The 18,541-nt window shown below is 37.8% G+C and overlaps 1 protein-coding gene across 4 annotated transcripts; it reads right to left on the reverse strand.

The window, feature by feature from the left end:
* Nucleotides 1-1,377: 1,377 nt before the first annotated feature.
* On the reverse strand, nt 1,378-16,357 carry exoc1 (exocyst complex component 1). 4 transcript variants are annotated; one of them, XM_015385571.1, is made up of 20 exons: nt 16,274-16,357; nt 15,168-15,299; nt 14,956-15,086; nt 14,715-14,874; nt 14,397-14,414; nt 12,505-12,692; nt 12,180-12,407; nt 11,958-12,090; nt 11,755-11,864; nt 9,902-10,051; nt 8,689-8,797; nt 8,056-8,100; nt 7,575-7,738; nt 6,032-6,145; nt 5,750-5,829; nt 2,826-3,054; nt 2,531-2,714; nt 2,259-2,458; nt 1,980-2,174; nt 1,378-1,901 (listed from the first exon to the last, which is right to left on the reverse strand). In XM_015385571.1, the coding sequence occupies exons 2-20, from the start codon at nt 15,289-15,291 to the stop codon at nt 1,749-1,751; spliced, it is 2,715 nt and encodes a 904-aa protein (XP_015241057.1). In that variant the 5' UTR covers nt 15,292-15,299; nt 16,274-16,357; the 3' UTR covers nt 1,378-1,748. The 4 variants fall into 4 exon arrangements, with proteins under 4 accessions (XP_015241057.1, XP_015241059.1, XP_015241060.1 ...); XM_015385573.1 differs by lacking the exon at nt 8,056-8,100; XM_015385572.1 differs by lacking the exon at nt 14,397-14,414 and having other exon boundaries at nt 1,381-1,901.
* Nucleotides 16,358-18,541: the final 2,184 nt, after the last annotated feature.

Genomic DNA, 18,541 nt, shown 5'->3' on the forward strand with positions numbered 1-18,541 from the left:
GATTTTGAGGAATTTGAGTTAATCCCATCATCCTAGCCCCACCCCCTGTACAGGACAGTGGAGGACTTCCTCTATTCAGCCTGTCCAGCAATCCCCTTTAAGGACCGGCCTTTCAGACACTTTGATGGGTATGGGGTATTGCAGTCGAACAAAAGAAGTCAAACGACCCCCATTCCAAAGGGGTGGACCCCTTCATCTGTTCCAATTAGCATGTTTTCTAAACAAAAACAAGGCTTTGTTGGGCTACTGTATAAAACCTTGAACTCAATGCTATTTCTGACATTTTGAATAGAAAAAGCTTCCTGGATGGGAAGCGAAACATCTTCAAACATGGAAACCAAGTCCAGTGGATTGGTTTTAATATTTTGGGGAGGAATTTTAAATTGTTTTCATTTTATTCATTATTAAGTAGGCCTAATGCAATTTGAAAATTTGTTTTAAAGTCCTATTCCTAGATGAATATTTAAAACCCACAAAGGTGATTATAAAGACCTTTCCTAATCACACATTTAAAAGGTAATTCTTTATTCCGTTTACTTTTCCCTCTCCATTTACCTTCTCTGTGTTTCTTCTGATCACTGAGCACACTGACAACCAGTTAAGCCAATCACAGTTGCTTCTCAGATGTAACCAGCTATCTCATTGATAGCTGGTTACATGATCCTGGTCCTCCATGCAGGTTGGCATAGCTAAAAATGGTTCTCAAGAAAAACAACATGAGTCTTTGGATGAGACCCTGTGTTGTGCTATTGCTACAAATCTGAAACCATGCTTATGTGCAACACTTGGAGCAAAAGAAATTCCTCCTCAATTGAAATAATAAACTTGTGCCTTTTTATGAAATTCAGATTTGCTAAATTGTGGCATGTAAGAGTTTTGATGTTAGTGCAAACTTCTGAGTTCAAAGTAAGCAGTAAAAAAAAATATATAATTATTCTCACCATTAGCGAGTCACCAACAAATAAATTGACTTGTCCTGACTTAACAGAAGAAATAGCCTTATTAAAAACAGTTAGAAAAAAAATCTGCTTTTTTTTATGTTTATATAGATATTTCATCTTCAGCTGTATATAATGATTAGTCCCTTGGGATTTTTTTTTAATCAGGAAAGACCCATAACTCTCTAAATTGGTTATAGCTTTACCACATCTAGCCTGGAAACGCCTGAGGAATGGAGAGAGAGTGGCTATCAACAGGAAGAGGGATATCCGGGTCCCACCTAGAACCTGTTGACTATGTGGCTGGATCTCAGATAAGCAGAAGAGGATACATAGATAGACCTTCAATTTTTCCCTCTTTCTCTCAATGACAAAATTTATATTTATTGAACACATTATTCAGTCATAAAGTTTGAAGGTGTTTAAATCAACCTCCAACTTGCTTGCATATCAACCCATCTTACAGTACTCTGTCCTGCTGCCTTGATCTTTCTACAGACTACCATTACAGATGTATGATTTGCTCTCCTGTATCACTGATACAACTTTGAGATGAATAATTCCAGGGATGCTTGGAGTGCAGATTTATTTAGTAGACATGACATGCTAAAATAAGAGCATAAACAATTTAGTGTGTATGGAAGAACTGCATAAGTGGCATACAGGCACACAACATTAGCATAAGCACTCACTGTACAATTTGTTTTTAATAAAACAGTCGCACACATGAAATGTTCATACTTCAATCACAATAGTGAATGAATGCTTGGCCAAAGAGAGGTGGCAGTGGGATAGTGTTCAGCAGCTAAACTAATGGGACTGGGCTATGCTAGAAAAGTACTCCAAAATATCCTGAATGGTGAATTCCATAGTGATTCCAGATCCAGGATAACACCTCCCTATCAAACCTTCAAAGTGCTTGTACTGGCGGATAAACTCATCTTGCATGGAGTGCCACACCACCTGGTGGAGATAAAGATAAATGTTGCCGTTTAGAATGAACAGAAATGCATCTTAAGTTCTCAAAAATGTGTTTCTCACCTGCAGCAAACTTTCTTCCTCACAAAGATGTTTGTCCACTTTTTTGTAAAGGTTATCAAGACCCTTTTTCACCTCTTTTCCAGGATACTCTTTGATAACTTTGCGCAGTTCCTGTTTGTTAAAAGCCAGCTGATAGCTCACTTCCTCCTCACGGACGCCCTGAGCCACTCGTGCCTCAACTCCTTCAAAGAAATGCTGCAAGCGCAATGATAATTTAGTGATTCAACAACATCTCTGACCCTGCATATTTGTACAGAACTGAAAGATAATTCTTCTTACATTAAGTTTTTCCAGTGGCTGACCAAGGGAGTTGATTACATAACACTGCAGGTGGTCTGTGTATTTGTGCTTAGCCTCTCGTCTTTCTGCATCCAGGCAGGAAATCTTTAGACGTGATAATGTAGAAAAGATGTGGTGGAAGTTCTCCATCATGACCACATCCCGGGGCGTCTTCTGGCTTTCACTGGCCACCTTCTCCACTGAAAAGATAACCAATGTAAGACATTTTATTTCCAGTAATGACCAGGAAATGAAATGACCTGAAGCCTCACCGTTCATGAAAACAGCCCTAATAAGTTTCACATAGGCTTTATCCAGGTCCCCTCTGCGCTCTGCATTACGGAAGATTGTCTCAGCAAGCTCAGCAAACTCCTCAAATCTTGTGACAAAAGGCAGGATCCCCACTTTGCTTTTCTTAGAAATCTTCACTTCTTCCATCTGTTTAATCTGACCTGACTGTATCAAGACGACAGATTTGTACTTGTTACACAACATGTACAAATGCAATATTTCCCTTCCATAAAAAAAAAAAAAAGAAAGTTCTCTGCCAGTGTGGACTCTACTCACAATGCATTTGTCAAAGTTCCTCTTCACAGTGACCAACACATTTCCCAGGGTTGTGCTGAGGAAAGAGGCTGGATCAACGTTCTCAGCTGTCCACACATGGTGACTCATCTTCACCAGCATGTACAGAGAGTGGAAACTGTCAATCTTGTCGCCCAGAGCGATCAGGCTGTTGAGCTCTGGTTCGATGCTCTGGAAGATTTTATTCATCATCAGCCGCACCATGTCTTTCCTTTAACCACAAACAGAAGTGAAGAGTTCTAATGAGTTTTATTGTACTCATTTTATTTCAATATACGCATATATCAACTCTCTGATATAAATATTGGGACAAATAAAAGCCATTCAAAAAGTTCAAGAGAAAAAAACAATTTTAAATCAACATAATAAATACAGATTTCCTCACAGCTTAAACATGTTTACGAAAAGTAAACTGCTTACATCATCTCTAACAAATAACACTATTGATGCCAATTTTTATCTGAAAATGAGTTTGAACTGAAGCAGTTTCACATTTAGAATGAAAATAAATCCATAGATTTACAACAGAAACTAAAATGAACTGCACATTTCTAATATAGTTTATGCAAATGCACTTTTAAGTATTTTTCTATCCGATTATTGTCATCAGATCAGATTATTAAAAATTATTAAATAATTTATATTTTATCATAACGAACAAATTTAACGTTTTAATATCATTTCTGGGAGATTTGCCTATTTTGCATACACAAATGGAAAAGCAAATAACCTAGGAACTGTAAGCCCAAATTACATGTGTGATACTTTATTTGAAAGCGAACACCTTCTAGTTTCTGAATATATACATGAAAATTAGGTGAGTAAAACACCCAAGCTGCATCAGTTTAAACATGACTCAAAGCTTTTTTTTTCTTTTGTCTTTTTTGAACAGCAGCAATAAAGACATGCCTGCTTGTTGTGGCTGCTTTGTCATGCTACATTTCGACATACTGCTATAATTGTACTTTGGTGCTCGCTATGTCCATAAAATTAACTAGGTGGTTGAATTGTGGAGAATCTAAGCTTTCCAACGATGTCTAACATGTCTATATTGGTAAACATTTTACCAGTGTAATTTTCATGCATTCTAAGTTATTTGTAAACGCTTTAAAATGGCGGGTGGGTTTTGAGAGGTTAAGTACATTTTTTATATATTTAAGATTTTCTAAATTGTTAAATTACAACCTCCTTGATTGAACAACGGCTAACAAAGAGCTTCTTATTAACATGTGCTGCCCCTAATGGAGTAAGTTAGTTATTGGTGACCAAGGGATACAAAATATGAATTGGTAATGGATGTGAAACACTCGGCTTTACTAAAGAAAACAATCCGTTTCCATTTTGTTTCCATGATTGTCAGTAAAATTTCTCAGATTCAACTGAAACTCCATCTGCAAACAAACAAATTAAATGCAGATTTATTTATTTTTTTTTACCAAAGATTTGTACATTTTAACATGGAAATTGTATAGAAGATAGATACTCAAATTTCATGACTGTGTTATTGAGAGTCACCAAAGAAAAAAATTCTGACAGCTTATCTCATAATTACGAGATCTTTTCTCATAATTATGAGATAAAGATCTTCACCAAACTGCTCGAACAACCAGGCGCTGACGGAAGGCAAGCACGCAACATAAATAGCTGAATAATCAGGTGGAAATGATCGGGGTTAATCAGCTGCAGGACCAATTAGACAGGGGAGCAAGGAGGAAAGGGGAAAAATCGAACCATCAGCACTGAGATCATGACAGCTTCAGAATCGTTTAAAACAACCAGATCCCAACTTTATGCAGCATGTCAATTCATATGAAAAACTAAAACCAAATAGAATCTGTATTAATAGAGCTGCTGACCGATTTTCACGTTTGGTCAAATCGCTGCATGCTTACTCCACAAGTAGTAATCCCAGGGTTATAGATGGATTTATTGATGAAATGAAAAACAGGAGCAGAACTCCAACGCATATCATGTTAGATCTGCAGATAACTGTTCAGTGGAACAGATGCAGATATTCGTAATAAGTGATCATGAAGACCAGTTTTGTGAGAGATTCTACATTACAGGCTCAAGTGAGCATAACCAAATATATAGATACGATCTTATAATTACGAAATAAGATCTCTAGATTTTTTTTTCTTTGGTGAATGCAATACCCTTCCGTAGGGTTCCTACACTTAACCTTGTGGATCTCTAACTTCACAGCTTAGCTTTCATTGTGTTATCATACAAACCATTTCTGCTTGTCAAACAACCGCTGAGAAAAGCTTCTTCTACATAAGCATAAAGTTCTGAAAGCAAGTGATGTGTGTCCTGCACTGGTGCAAACTTTAACCACATGGAAATGAGCCCCTATGAATAACTCTGGCATAGTAATGTGGGCTTTAGAACTAATCCTTAATATGTCCTGTCTCATTTTATATAAATAAATGTTTTGACATCGTGCAAACCATCAAACGCTTTTTTAAAGTCTATAAATAATCTTACTGTTCAGTTTTCAATAAATTCAAGTAACCTAAATGATAGAGATCTATCAACTTTTGACTTAATACAATCAATATTTATTAAACTTAGGTACACTACCCTGCCAAAAGTATCAGTCTATTTTTAGTCAGTCAAGTTTCTCCACATGAGACTTTCAACAAATGCAGTTATGGACGTCATTAGAGCATTCAAATGTATTGATTGGCTGGTGTGATGCCATACTTTTGGCAAAATTGTGTATGTTTTATATACATGCATCAAGTTTTCTTTTTAAAGAATATTACAACACATGAGGAAACTGTAATAGAATGTCAGAGGTTATAAATATTAAAGCAAAATTCATCACTGCCAAAAAAAAACAATTAAGAAAGAGTTGATGGTGCTTGCATTTTGAGTGTTATCAAGAATGTCAAAGTACTGACTCGGAAGACAAGGAGTGTCGGTGGTCAGCCTGGGGAGGCGTTCGTGACGGGATGCTTCCGTCTGTCTCTTCTGTTTCAGGCTGATAGGTCAGAGATAAGACAATGACAAGTCTTATTAAGTGTCTGATGACAAGGACATGACAGATGCTATCACTGAAAACCCAGCAACATTGTTGCTGTGAAATCTATGTCTAAACAGAAAGCCCTAAATGCTTTGGTTTAGCTTCAACTATCATTCATCTGAATGGTTCAGCAGTTTGCATTTTGAAATAACAGATGTACCTGAGCGAGAGGGGGCAAAACAGTCTGGTGCTGATGCAGCTTAAAGAACTTGCTGATGAAGTCTTGTTCTGCAAGACACAGAGGCTCCAGCTCGCTGAGGACTTGTTCAAATATCTGAAAACACATGGTGCAAAACAACATAAGAGACATGGAATAAATGAAGGGATTTATTTTGGTCCTTAGTTTCAATCTGGGAACATATTGCTTTAGAAATAAAAGTTGTTATTCTATTTACTAATTGAACTTTATTGATCTCACATTGGAGAAATTTACCTCTGCATTTAACCCATCTCCTTGGGGAGCAGTGGGCTACCATTGTGTGGCCTGGACAGCAATAGGGGTTAAGGGATTTGCTCAGGAACCCAGAGTGGAGGCAGTGGGATTCAAACTGGGTACCTGCAACCTTCTCAAAGCACAAGTGCACTGCTCTAACCCAGTAGTGTCCATGTCCTTGGAAAACACCCTAACTCAGTGCTGCTGCGAAGCGTCCCGGCAGCGTGGTCTGCTGGGTGCTTCTCTAAAAAACGCTGTTGGTCTGTTTTTCACACTTGATGCTTTAAGTTCTCGCTAATATAGAGTAGAGCAGATCGTTCAGGCAGGGAGTCAGTTGCTAAAAAGCATGGTGGATCTGGTGGAGTTTCAAAATTAAACACTAAATGTACAGATTGTGGATCTCATTTTACTTTGAAATATCAAAAAATCATTACTTATGGCTCCAGAACAGAGCCTCTAGAGAACCTCATGAAATCTTTATTTTGGAGGTGAAAAAACACACAGTTTGATATGACAAGACTCAGCTGTTTTATAAAGATAACACTAGAAACGACAAGCCATGAGCTGTGAGGTAAGGTGACCAGATAAAGAGCAGGAATGCGAGACACCGGTTCTACTGGCCAAATAACCACTCCTTTTTTCAATTTAAAGCCTACAAATATATACCTCTGCTGTGCCATGATGAAATCCTTGTGTGATCCGAGTCTAACCACCCAGAGGTGCTCCACTCTGAAACATTCCTGGAGGAATATTAACCAAACGCGTTATTCTTGGAGTAACGAGTTTGGTGGAACCCTGGGGGAAGAACCCCTAATTCAACAGCTAAAAGTTTAATTTAAAAAAAATCTCTTATCTGTACACTTTGTCTTCTAGGGAGAGTAATTGGAGGACTTCTATGTTTTTAAAGGTTCTTATTCTAGGCTACATTAAAATAAGGATGGGAAATGTCTTTATAGTCTTTTCGTGGGAGGTCCAAAAAATATATTTTGTACACTTGTTCTAATGTTAAATTGCAAACGATCCCTGATGTGTTTGACTTATAACCTTTTATATTCACCTAAAGGTTTAAAAATCTAAGCATGTAATTCATCCTAAAAAAGCAGCTGCAGTGTTAGTGTGTTTTTTCTTAAACGGCTTCATTAGTTTAGAATAAACAACATATTTGTTCTTCATTAGAAACTGTACTTTTATAAATAACTTTTAAGAAGCCCCAGTAGGTTTTCCTTCTAAACTTTTGTTTCCCTATTGTAGACAGAAAATGAAGCACCACCTTATCAAACTTGGTCCTGTCTGCTACGTCCAGGTCGGAGGCAGACATGTTGCCCATGTCCAGCAGAGAGGAAGACTGGGATCGCCGGCTGTTGGAGCCCTGCACAGTCAGCTTGTTGAGGCTTGAAGTGGAGCCCGTAAGCTTTCCAGAGCTGCCATGCAGGCCTGATATAGCAGCATAAACACAATTTGGAATAAGTAAAATTGGTAGGAAAATATTCACTCTTGATTTTTAATTTATTAAGAAAAGAAAAACTCACACAGTAATTAATAAAATTTCAATTTGTTTTTTTGCATTCCCCAAAAAATTATAGAATGAATTGAAGGATTAAAATGTAATGAGAAGTTTTAACCCAAATCAAGCAATTACACAGTGAGATAATGTCCTGTATTAGGTGGAAAGGGTTTAAGAACAGGATTTCTTTTAGTTTAGGGATTGAAAGCAGACTTTGTAACAGACAGCTCAATCCAAATATACTTACTTTCTGTTTCCTGTTTGAGCGCACTCTCTTTCCGAGGAAGCGTGGCTGCAGCCAGTTAGAAAGGCAGGCATCAAAGACAGACACAGGTTAGGCTTAAAACATGCAGCATGGGACAGGGGAGGCTGGATGTTAGGTGGATCGGATTGTGTTATTGCTTGTGAACAGTGTGCTAGTGGTTCAGACAAACCTTTCGAAAACAAATTCCCACTTTTGTTTTCAGAGGTAAGAGCTAATACAGAGTGCAGAAAGCAGAGATGTATATTTCTGCCAAAATCAAAGCCCAACTGAGGGGTCCTATGCAGATATTAAATATTCAGAACTGAGCATGAAAAGAGCCTGTGCAGAGGGAAAAGAAGACATTATTAAAAGATAAAACACAAAGCAAGACTTGAGCTCCTGAGACGGCATGTATGAGTTGCTGCGATTTATTAAATAAAAAAAGAACTTATGCTGAAAAAAGCTCTGAAAGAGTGAAGCATTGCTTGTTTCCTTCCACATCTATCTGACCGAGTGACTAACAGATAAGAAGAGGCCTCAGGGAAAACTTCCACACATACTCTGTTCTATTTACTGCAGAGAAGAGGCATGCTTCATGTCACTATTCAATACATGCAGGGAAATAAAAGCTCTTACCAAACTTGCCCTTGGCTTCTTTGGATGTACCCGCCATCTTTATTTTGGCAATCTCGAAGAAGTCTTTGATTTCCCGCTCATACAGTCGATTCATATAATCGACATAAGTCTGAAAATAACATGCGGGAGTTATTTATCCATGTGACAAAATGGTTTGCACTTATGATTAACATCGAGCAACATTCTGTTTCTCAGTATTTACAAAAGAGATTAACATGATCTTGTTGCTTTTAGAGCAGAAATACACAATTATTCCTACTGCTCCAATCAGTAATAAAATGTACAACTTTTGAATTTCCTAAAAAAAAAAGACTTAAAATGATCTAGAATAAATACAGAAAAACTAACCTAGTTTTGAACTTAGCATGCTTTCCCCTTTGACCAACATTTATGACTTAGATATTATTTTGGACACACAAGTGTATACAAAAAAAGCAGCAGTGATGAAAACACTGTGATAAAAAAACAACAACATTGTGGTGATGTAAATATATGATTGTATAGTTACAGTTCCAAATTTTATAAAGAAATACATAGAATTTGAAAAACTCAGGTTAGAAAAAGTTACGTTTTTGCTGTAAGAAACAAAAAAAGTATGATGCATCAACTCTCACTTGTGGAAGAGAACAACAAATCAATTTATTTCCTATGAAATTATTGCTTTGAAACTTTCAGGGACTGTTTATAGATGCCCTGTTTTTCCAGTGTAGTCCTGTTTCTCTCACTGTGACTAACTGGAGCTGGTTTACAGTTGCCTTTTGTTTCTCAGTTTCTTTCTGTATCTCTGCTTCTGTCTCCTTGAACCCCAGTCGGACTCAGCAGATGGCCGCTCACACCGAGCCTTGTTCTGCTGGATGTTTCTTCCTGCCAAAAGGCAGTTTTTCCTCTCCACTGTCGCTACTTAGTGTGAGGGATTTCCTTCGATTCAATCTGCATGTCTTCCTTAGATAGAAAACTGAACCAATCTGTATGATCTGGTGAATTTTCTCTGTAAAAGTGCCTTGTGATGACATGTGTTGTGAATTGGCGCTATATAAATAAACTGAATTGAATTGTTATACTTCCACCAGTGTTTCAGCTGCATCCAACCACGATTCATATAATTTTTCTGTTCTGAATCTAAACCAGCAGATTAAAGTGAACAAGTTCTCCTCATCGTCTCTCAGCATCTCAAACTAATTCTTTCCACATTTCAAAAGCTAGTTGCACTGACCCTTGACAGGCCTTCATATTTCTCCCTCTGCGTGTTCTTCAGCCACTCCATTAGCTTGGCATAGCGCAGCAGGTCCCTGTGGAGGGGGCTGTGTTTGGGCAGCGACAGTTCTGCACTGTTCTGTGACAAGGTGGAGCTTTGATCGTGGCCCTGAGGAAAGAAAAAAAAAAATACATCAGAGTGAAACCTCGTTTTTAAACCCATTCCAGCCTTACACTGACATTACATAAACTGTTGTTAATCTCAACCTTTTGGACCCATGACTTTCCAAGTGTAACTTTTATGGCGTCGTCTCTTCTTATATCTTTTGGCATGTTTGTTGTGGATCGTTTTCCACTGCAGAACATGCACACGGAGCATAAAACAGGCACAGCACTTTATGATACAAGCCCAAACATGAAAAGCCCTCAACCTGGTCAGTTGGTAGAGCAGGAGAAATGGACAGAGCTAATTCAGCTTTGAGATCAGATGAGATGTTAAGTAGTTAGAAATACAGCCCATGCATCAGTCGTAAAGCCTGGAATATTGAATATCATGGCATGTAAATTGTAGTGAAGTGTGAGAGGCCAAACATTAGCAAAGGAGGGTAAATTGGGGGTGAGGGGTCTGTGAGGGTACTCACTGGAAGTGACAGACAGGAAGACCTATAATACTGAGGGATGGTCATTTTGAAGTAACTGAAGTGGTTGAACTGACACAGAGACAGAAAGCAGAGTGGGTGGAGTCAAGAATAGGCAGGAAACAACATGGAAGGAAGTTCATGAGCAGAGAAAAGCGCTTGGAAAAAAGTTCAGGAGGGTTCTGTGATCCATACATTCAGAGCAGTAGGACAGGGGCTCAGTGTGAGGATATTATCCCAGACCTTTTTCAATGGTTATGTTTACTTTTTTGTTTAAATCTGTCAAAGAGGGAATAAAGAAAAATAATTTTTTGGAAACCATCAACTCTTAAATACCATACATTGTACTCATACTGTTTATCCCGTACTGCCAGATTACAAGCACACACTTTAATTTCTTACCATTATATGTCGAAGAAAAAACAGAAAACAGAAGTTCTAATGGGTTAGAAGCGTCCATTTTTGTAAGGTTTTCCTGTAAATTTATTCTTCTACCTGAGAAGTGCATCTTTGTAGTTCCTCCAGAGTGTCCATCGGCAACTAAACTGTTTCTGTTTATAGTCACCCTTGCCTGATCTCTCCTATTTAGTTGCACATCCATATCTTTATAAGTTTGTAGTTGTGTATTTTGAATATTTAGATGGATGGAAAATTTCTCCATAGGATTATTACCAAACTCTTTTTAAGCATCTGGCTAAGTTTATTTCTCATGTTTCTTCTGTGTTTCCAGGCCTTCATAAGGCTTTTTGTTCAACAACATTCTTTACCAAACCAGAGGTGTTCATAAAACATCTGGATTTATTATGGAATCTAATGATACACAGACTTGGCTTAATAATAAGATGATTTTAATATTAAGGGTTTTGGATTAAAAGGGACTGAATACATATGCAAGCCACACATTTCAGATTTTCATTTGTAATAATCTTTTTAAATGACATGGATTTGTCCTTTTCTGTTTCACAAAATGCATTAACATTTATGGTTTTAATGGAGCAAAATAATCTAAAGGTATAGAGTGAACTATTATTCATCAAACCCAACCTTACATCAGAGTGGTCTGTAGCTTTGCTTCCAACTTCCTTTGATTTATTTATCCGTCAGACTAATTTTTACACAAGCATCATGAACAGAAAACCTAAAATAATTGCTTTATCAGATGAAGTGCATTACAAAGTAAATGCCAAAGCCAATAAACCTCGCAGCAATGCTTAAATAACTCTGAAGCTGTTACCTGGTGAACAAACACATTATTGAGATGATTGGTGAGCCGACGAGCGAAAGTGTCTCTCAGCTCACAGAACAGTTTCTGCTGCTGGTTAACAGCCGCCAGCTGGTCATGGCCTAAAGGAAGAAAATATCCACAATTATAACTGATTGGCTGTTTTTCAAACAACAGAAAATCTGGCGATTTTCTTTTCTTATGTGGAAACCGACCTGGCCGCAGAGCCACATTCATGCACTGCAGCAGAGCCTCTGACGCACTGATGCAAGCCTCTATACCTCTAGGCGAGGTCAGGTCTCCCTCCTGCAAGGCCCTAATGTGTCCTTTTGATAAGTCCATATAGTTCTACAGAACAGCAAGGAAAATAAATCAGACTTTTTAAGAATAAAATCAGATTTCTCCATGCCTATTTAAAAAAAAGATTAAAGACTCACCACTAAGAACTGGATCTCATCCAGCAGCTTGCCGTTGTTAGTGTTGCTCATCTGAATGAGATGGTTGCTCTGAGAAACCTGGTCCATTTGATCTTTGACGCTCTGAAGCATCTCCTCATAGCTGCTCAGCTTTCCCTCAATGGTGTCCACCTCAGCCAGGGCCTCATCCAGGAGCTGCATCAGGATGTTCACCTGCTTCTCTGATGCCATGATGGAATGAATGTTAGCCTTGAAGTAAAAAGAGATATAGACTCAGTTAAGTTATGAGGACATTAATCTGGATGGTCATATAAAAGTCCTGGATTATACCAGCCACTTAGCTTACCCCATCTAAAACCTGCAGCTCCTTGAAGAGCTTCTCAGCGAAAGCTTCAGCATTAGATACGGCGTACTCGCACATCTCCATCATGCTCTCTATGTCCTGCTCCTCACGAGCGCTGAGCTCCTGGTACTCTTCCAGGGCATCTTCGTCACCTCCCGCAACGCTCTGACTCTCTCCACTCGGCACAGACTCTTTATCCATAAGAAACAGAAGTTAAACAAAAGGAAGTGGGATCCATAAGAAGCAAGCATTCAAATTTACATTAGAGAGTCCAATGTTTCATATTTCTAAAAAGCACATACACAGTAGAGGTCACAGAGTAGAATGGAGAATATTGACTGTTTTCTTGTTTCATTCAAACAAACAGAGGTTGGATTTTACTACTACTGACGAAAAGGTAGGAATAAGATGGAGGTAAAATGAAAAGCAGTCTTTGGTAGTAGCATGATCACTGCATTGTGCCTTCAAAGTCAACTCTTTTACCTCTTGAAATATTTCCCCATTTTGTCACATTACAACTAAACACTGCCACAATATCTTATTGGAATTTTCTACAATAGAGCTAGGCAAAGTAGAAAATGATGCGGCACATTATTTTAAATGGCAATGGTGAACAAACATGTTAGGGAACATGCGACAGGGCGTGCAGGTGGCGCAGTGGAATTAATATTCCTCGACACGGCCGACCTGGGTTCGAGTCCGGCCTGTGGCCTTTGCCGAATGTCTCTCCCCCTCTCTCATAACCCCTTTCCTGTCAGCATACTCTCAGACTAACGAGCCCCTAGTGGCGTAAAAACTAAAAAAAAAAAAAAAACATGCGACAGATCAGGTCAACGTTACGTCGAGAAGATCCAAAAAAAATAAAAAATCTGCCCTATAAAGAGGAGTGACAGTAATAAAAAAAAAAAAAAAAAAAAGGGGATTTGTTAAAGGAAACCATAAGAAGTCCACTTTGGAGGTTGCCACGCACAATGATGGTGAGACAGCAAACATTTAGAGAAAAGTTGATGAGAGCAAATATGTACACATCAGGGCCACATACATGTTGCTAAGTGGTTCAAAATGAACACCATCTGAAATGGTGGAGGCCGTATCAGGCTGAGGAAAGGCGACAGGAAAGCTGGCTACAACAGTTGGGAAGACTGATGGGGTTTGAGGCTAGGATGGAGATTAACAATCCGGCTGGACAGAATAAACACAAGAGCCAGATTTACACTGAAAGGCTTTACATTAAAGCATATTTATATTGGAATAATGGCCAAGACCCAATGCTCCCAGATGCTCATCATCCTAGATGAAGAGCATCAGTTCTATAAACTTGAGATAAGAAAACATAGGAAAAAAATGAAAGATAATTAAGTTCTAAAAGGTTCAACCCAAATCGTTCAGATTTACACTGTAGACTTCTGATTTTTCCAATTAGTCGCAATGAAGGGTGTTACTACAAGCAATAAATGTTTTATTTCCATTTGAAAACTATCCTGTACTTTGCTTAGCCTTAGGACCGGAAAAAAAAAAACAATGTTTGTGGTTGTAACAAGACAAAACAAAGAGAAGCTCAAGGACTATGAATACCTTCTAAGGCACTTTATACATTTAAGACATAATGTAAAAAGTCATAATTAACTCAACATCAAATGAATGAATGATTATATGCTATTGTAGATTCTAATAAGTGAGGTAAAATGTTAAAAAAAGGCTGAATGTAAATAAATTACATTGCTCTACAGCAGGCTTATGTGAAAACTAAAATAAAAAAAAGCCTTTTAAGTTTAATTAAATACTTTAAATTACTGGAGCTATAAGATGGTAAAGGTCTCTGATGAGAATGGTAGATTGATGTTATGAAAATACAGTGGAAAGAAATGAGGAAGGGGAAATTTTGTCCTACCAACCTTCCGCTTTAGGAAGTTCTGGCCAGAGAAAGTTTAAAGAGAAAAAGAGTGAGAATAAAGAAGAATTTAACATATAAAAAAATAAAAAACATAAATTGGGAGAAAAAGATTATTTAACATGCTACTAATAAAAAACAACAATTCAGTAAAACGTTTCTCTTCTTTAAAACTGAAAAGGTATAATAAAATTTACATTTGAAGCACTGTCTTAGTCAACCAAGAGTCTTGGGAAAAGGACAAAGCTTTAAAGAAATATACCAAATTATGAAAAGGGGCGTGCAAGGCCAGGCAATGGCTGATGACCGAGTGGTTTATCACCTTCAAGCAGCTGAGGATTAACATTAACAAAGTCCAGCTTCTTTCTCAGATAACGCTGATTCAGCTTCCAAATACAGGAGATGAAGGAGTTCTTCTCTGCTGTACTGCTAGCCAACCACTTGTAGACCTTCTCAAAATGGAGATCAAACTCAGGATTTTCCTAAATTGTAAAATGATATAAATTACTTTTGAGTCCTTGATCAGGATTTTTTAGCAGAGTATAAAGAGAGCAGAGGCTGACCTTGCTTGCATCTTTAGCATCCACCACTGTCAGGTCTCGGAGCTCCCAGGCCTGCTGCCTCTTGTAGAAGTCGCCTTTGTCAGATTTTTTCACTTTCACAACTTTAACTTGTACAGGCCTCTCTGTGGTAACTGAAAAAAGGGAAACTTGAGTTATTATAAGCTATTTATTTCTTATTGCAACATCATTCACAGATGTACTCTTCCACAAACCTGTGGCACACAGGAAGCAGTTCTTCTTTTTCTTTCCTGCCTTGCAGACGTTTACTATGCCCAGTAGACGCTCATCGTTGGGCGTAAAGATGTCCCTCTGGAGAGCATGCTTGATGGCTGTCATGGTGGATCCTGTCATACAGATCAAACAGACTAATAAGAAAAATCTCATAGCCACTATGTTTACAAACAACAAAACAAAGCTTCATTGTGGCAATTGTATGGGGTGTAAATTCAGTCCTTTACCATGTTTAATATTATAAGAAATGCATATCAATCAACTAACCTGAGATCAGAGCTGAACAACTGTCATTGATCTGTAAATCAAATTAGCTACAAGTAGATATTTTTAATTCCTCTCTTATGATCATTCCAAATAACATCTGAATTAGTCAACAATGGAAAAGGCAGGACCATCCATCCAGAGCTCCAAGGAAATAGGTTTGACAACCTAATGAAAGAGAATCAACCTTTGTTTGTCCAACTCATTCAACTGAATACCTTATTAATCCTGAAAGGAAATAGATGTGATAAATTTCCAGCATGTTTTGCATTTGATCTGAGAAAGCGTGAACACATTTTGTTCCTGAATAGCTGTTATTATTATTGCACGCATTCTTCAGTAAAGCCATCCTTTATTTCTTTATTTCCCCACCTTTTTAAAAAAAAAAAGTCACCTGCTCTTCTGGTATACAGGAAATTCTCAGACAATTATTCCTTTGGTTTGGGATTAACTAGTTCCAGCTGACATTATGAATATAGAGGCTTTCTACTCTTTTATCTTCCATATATAGGCGATAGCTATATCTATTTATAACAACATTAGAAATATATAACTAAATATTTAAAAAGAGAAGTTTAAAGACATTTAGGGTTCTGTTTTTAGTACAGGAGCTACTCCACACAGCTGCTGTTGTCCTCTGCTAATGTTTCTACTAGCTTCACTGGGCTAACAGCGGTTAGCATCAACTGCGCAGCTTCTACAAGACAGCGAGCAAAAGGTGCGCTAATTTACACCACAAGACTAACCAGATGACCCTCAGATTTAATAAACAAAGTACCATTGTTCACACTTTTAACAATTATCGACCAAATCCAGAGCTTACCTTACTTGTATCAGCCCACCGACCCTTCAAAGCGCCGCCCTCCCACTTCCTGGATGTCAGCCGGAGCTGTCACGTGACACCCTCCCATCTACAGCTATTCGCGCTTGTGATCGAGAAAGAGGAAAAAAACAACAAACAAATAAACAACAAAACATACAGACAGACAGAAAAGTTACATAAAGGTTCGTTTTTGTGCATAAAAAAATCCAGGGTATAACGTTAAGCACAAAATAAAGGGTTTGGAGATTATATTGTAAAAGATTTTAACATCGCCCTAATTTTTTCCCCCACACGCTGCGGTAGATAGTAGAGTTTCATACAAGCTGTATTAACATTTTTAAAAGTTTTACAAAAGACCATAAAGCAAACAAAATATTATTTGTTAAACATTCCGATTCTTTGTCCATTAATATAATGCTGTTTTTTTTTACTTATTTCTAGGAAAAATGATCAAATCTTAAAGCCTTTGAGACTAAGCAGTTATGTCCACAGCCTTTCCCACTAACACCACCCTCCCTCCTAAGCTAGCTTCCTTTCTAACTTTCCAGGCAAACTGGAGAAAACTTTCTCTCTTTACATTTCTTAAGTCACTACTCCTTTCTTTTAAGAGGGGAGGGAGGTCCAAACTGTCTTTACAGTTTTTATACTATAGTTCTAAGCACTCTCTTCTTTCATATCGACTGTTGATTAGGTGTTCTTCTCATTACAAAAAATAAACAATTTACAAAATCATTTTTGACCATACTTTTAGCACGCCTCATCAGTGGTTGGTTAGACCAAATTTACAACTGGGCAGGATTTTTCCATGGAAGCACAGAACAAATTTTAATTCAATTCAGTTTATTTATATAGCGCCAATTCAAAACACATGTCATCTCAAGGTACTTTAAAGTTCACCAGATCATACAGTCAAATTGATTCAAAGTTTTCTATCTAAGGAAAACCAGTTGATTGCATCGACTCTCACACTAAGCATGCTTCTAGCGACAGTGGAGAGGCCATCTGCTGAGGCTGACTGGGGTTCAAAGAGACAGAAGCAGAGAGACAAAAAGTAGCTGTAAAAGGCGGACCAGTCCAGGAAACACAAAGTCAGGCAGATGAGCTCCGAGCCAATTCCCATGTCAGATGATGAAAAGAGCACACCCAGCCAGTCACAGTCAGAGAAACAGGGCTACACTGAAAAACTCAAACATCTATAAACAAAGGTGTTGATGGCAGCAGCAAAGCTGATATTTCTCTCCAGGATGGTGACACAGCCAAACAGGAACGGACGAAACAAAGACATGGTGGTAGTTCACTGTTTGATATATTAAGAGAGAAGCAGAAGCAAAGAGCGATTTGAGTTTGGTGAACCCAGATATAACACATAAATTAGGAATGGACCCATTTATCGGCCCAGATTTTCTTAATTCTAGGAGATCAGTGATCAACCGATATTTAGATGTAAAAAAGTTCTTAACCACCAACCTTATCTACATCTGCAAAGGTCTGAAACAACTGTTACTTTCAATGCTCTAAACTTTACATTTATATTTGAAAGTATTATCTTGTGCAGTTAAAGCAAGCTTTTGGTTGTTTAACAGGTACTGTGCTTTATACTTTGATAAATAATATATAAAAAAATCGAGTCTTACTGTACCCTAACAAATGTTATAAAGGATATAGGTATTGGTCAAAATCACAAGGCTTGTTAAAGATTGGTTATCTGCCATAAAACTAGAGTAGGAGCACAACTGAAGCTAAGAATGCAATACCTTCATTTTTAAATCATTGTTGAAATAAAATTGTAGATCACAAATAATAAAATGGGGGGGAGCTGCTGTGGTGTGGAGGTAGAGAATGTTACCCATATACCGGCTGTCGCAGAGTCCCGGCCCTGCTGACCTTTGCTAAATGTCTCTCCCCTATCTTGTAACCCACTTTCCTGTCTGCATACTTTCAAAAATAACAAAATAAAGGCCACTAGAAGCTAAAAAACAACATTTTACAAAAAATTAAATAGATCCAAGAGAGCATGTGAATGTAATAATGCCAGCACATCATAAGAAATATAAATTTCTTGCTGGCCCATGTCTAGTTGCGCCCATGCTCCTCACAATTCCAATAAGTAAATGACAACTGAACCAATTTGTACTTAATCTATGCCTTACACCTCAAAATGATAAAGAGTCTTAATGAATCACAGTTTCCTGTTGTTTCTGTAAAGGTATATTAGCTGAACATGCATGTTATCTTACAGATAAGCTCCAACCCATCAGTATGTTCCTA

This window comes from Cyprinodon variegatus, unplaced genomic scaffold (genome assembly GCF_000732505.1).
Source record: "Cyprinodon variegatus isolate N-32 unplaced genomic scaffold, C_variegatus-1.0 Scaffold343, whole genome shotgun sequence".
In the NCBI taxonomy this organism is placed as follows: Eukaryota; Metazoa; Chordata; class Actinopteri; order Cyprinodontiformes; family Cyprinodontidae; genus Cyprinodon; species Cyprinodon variegatus.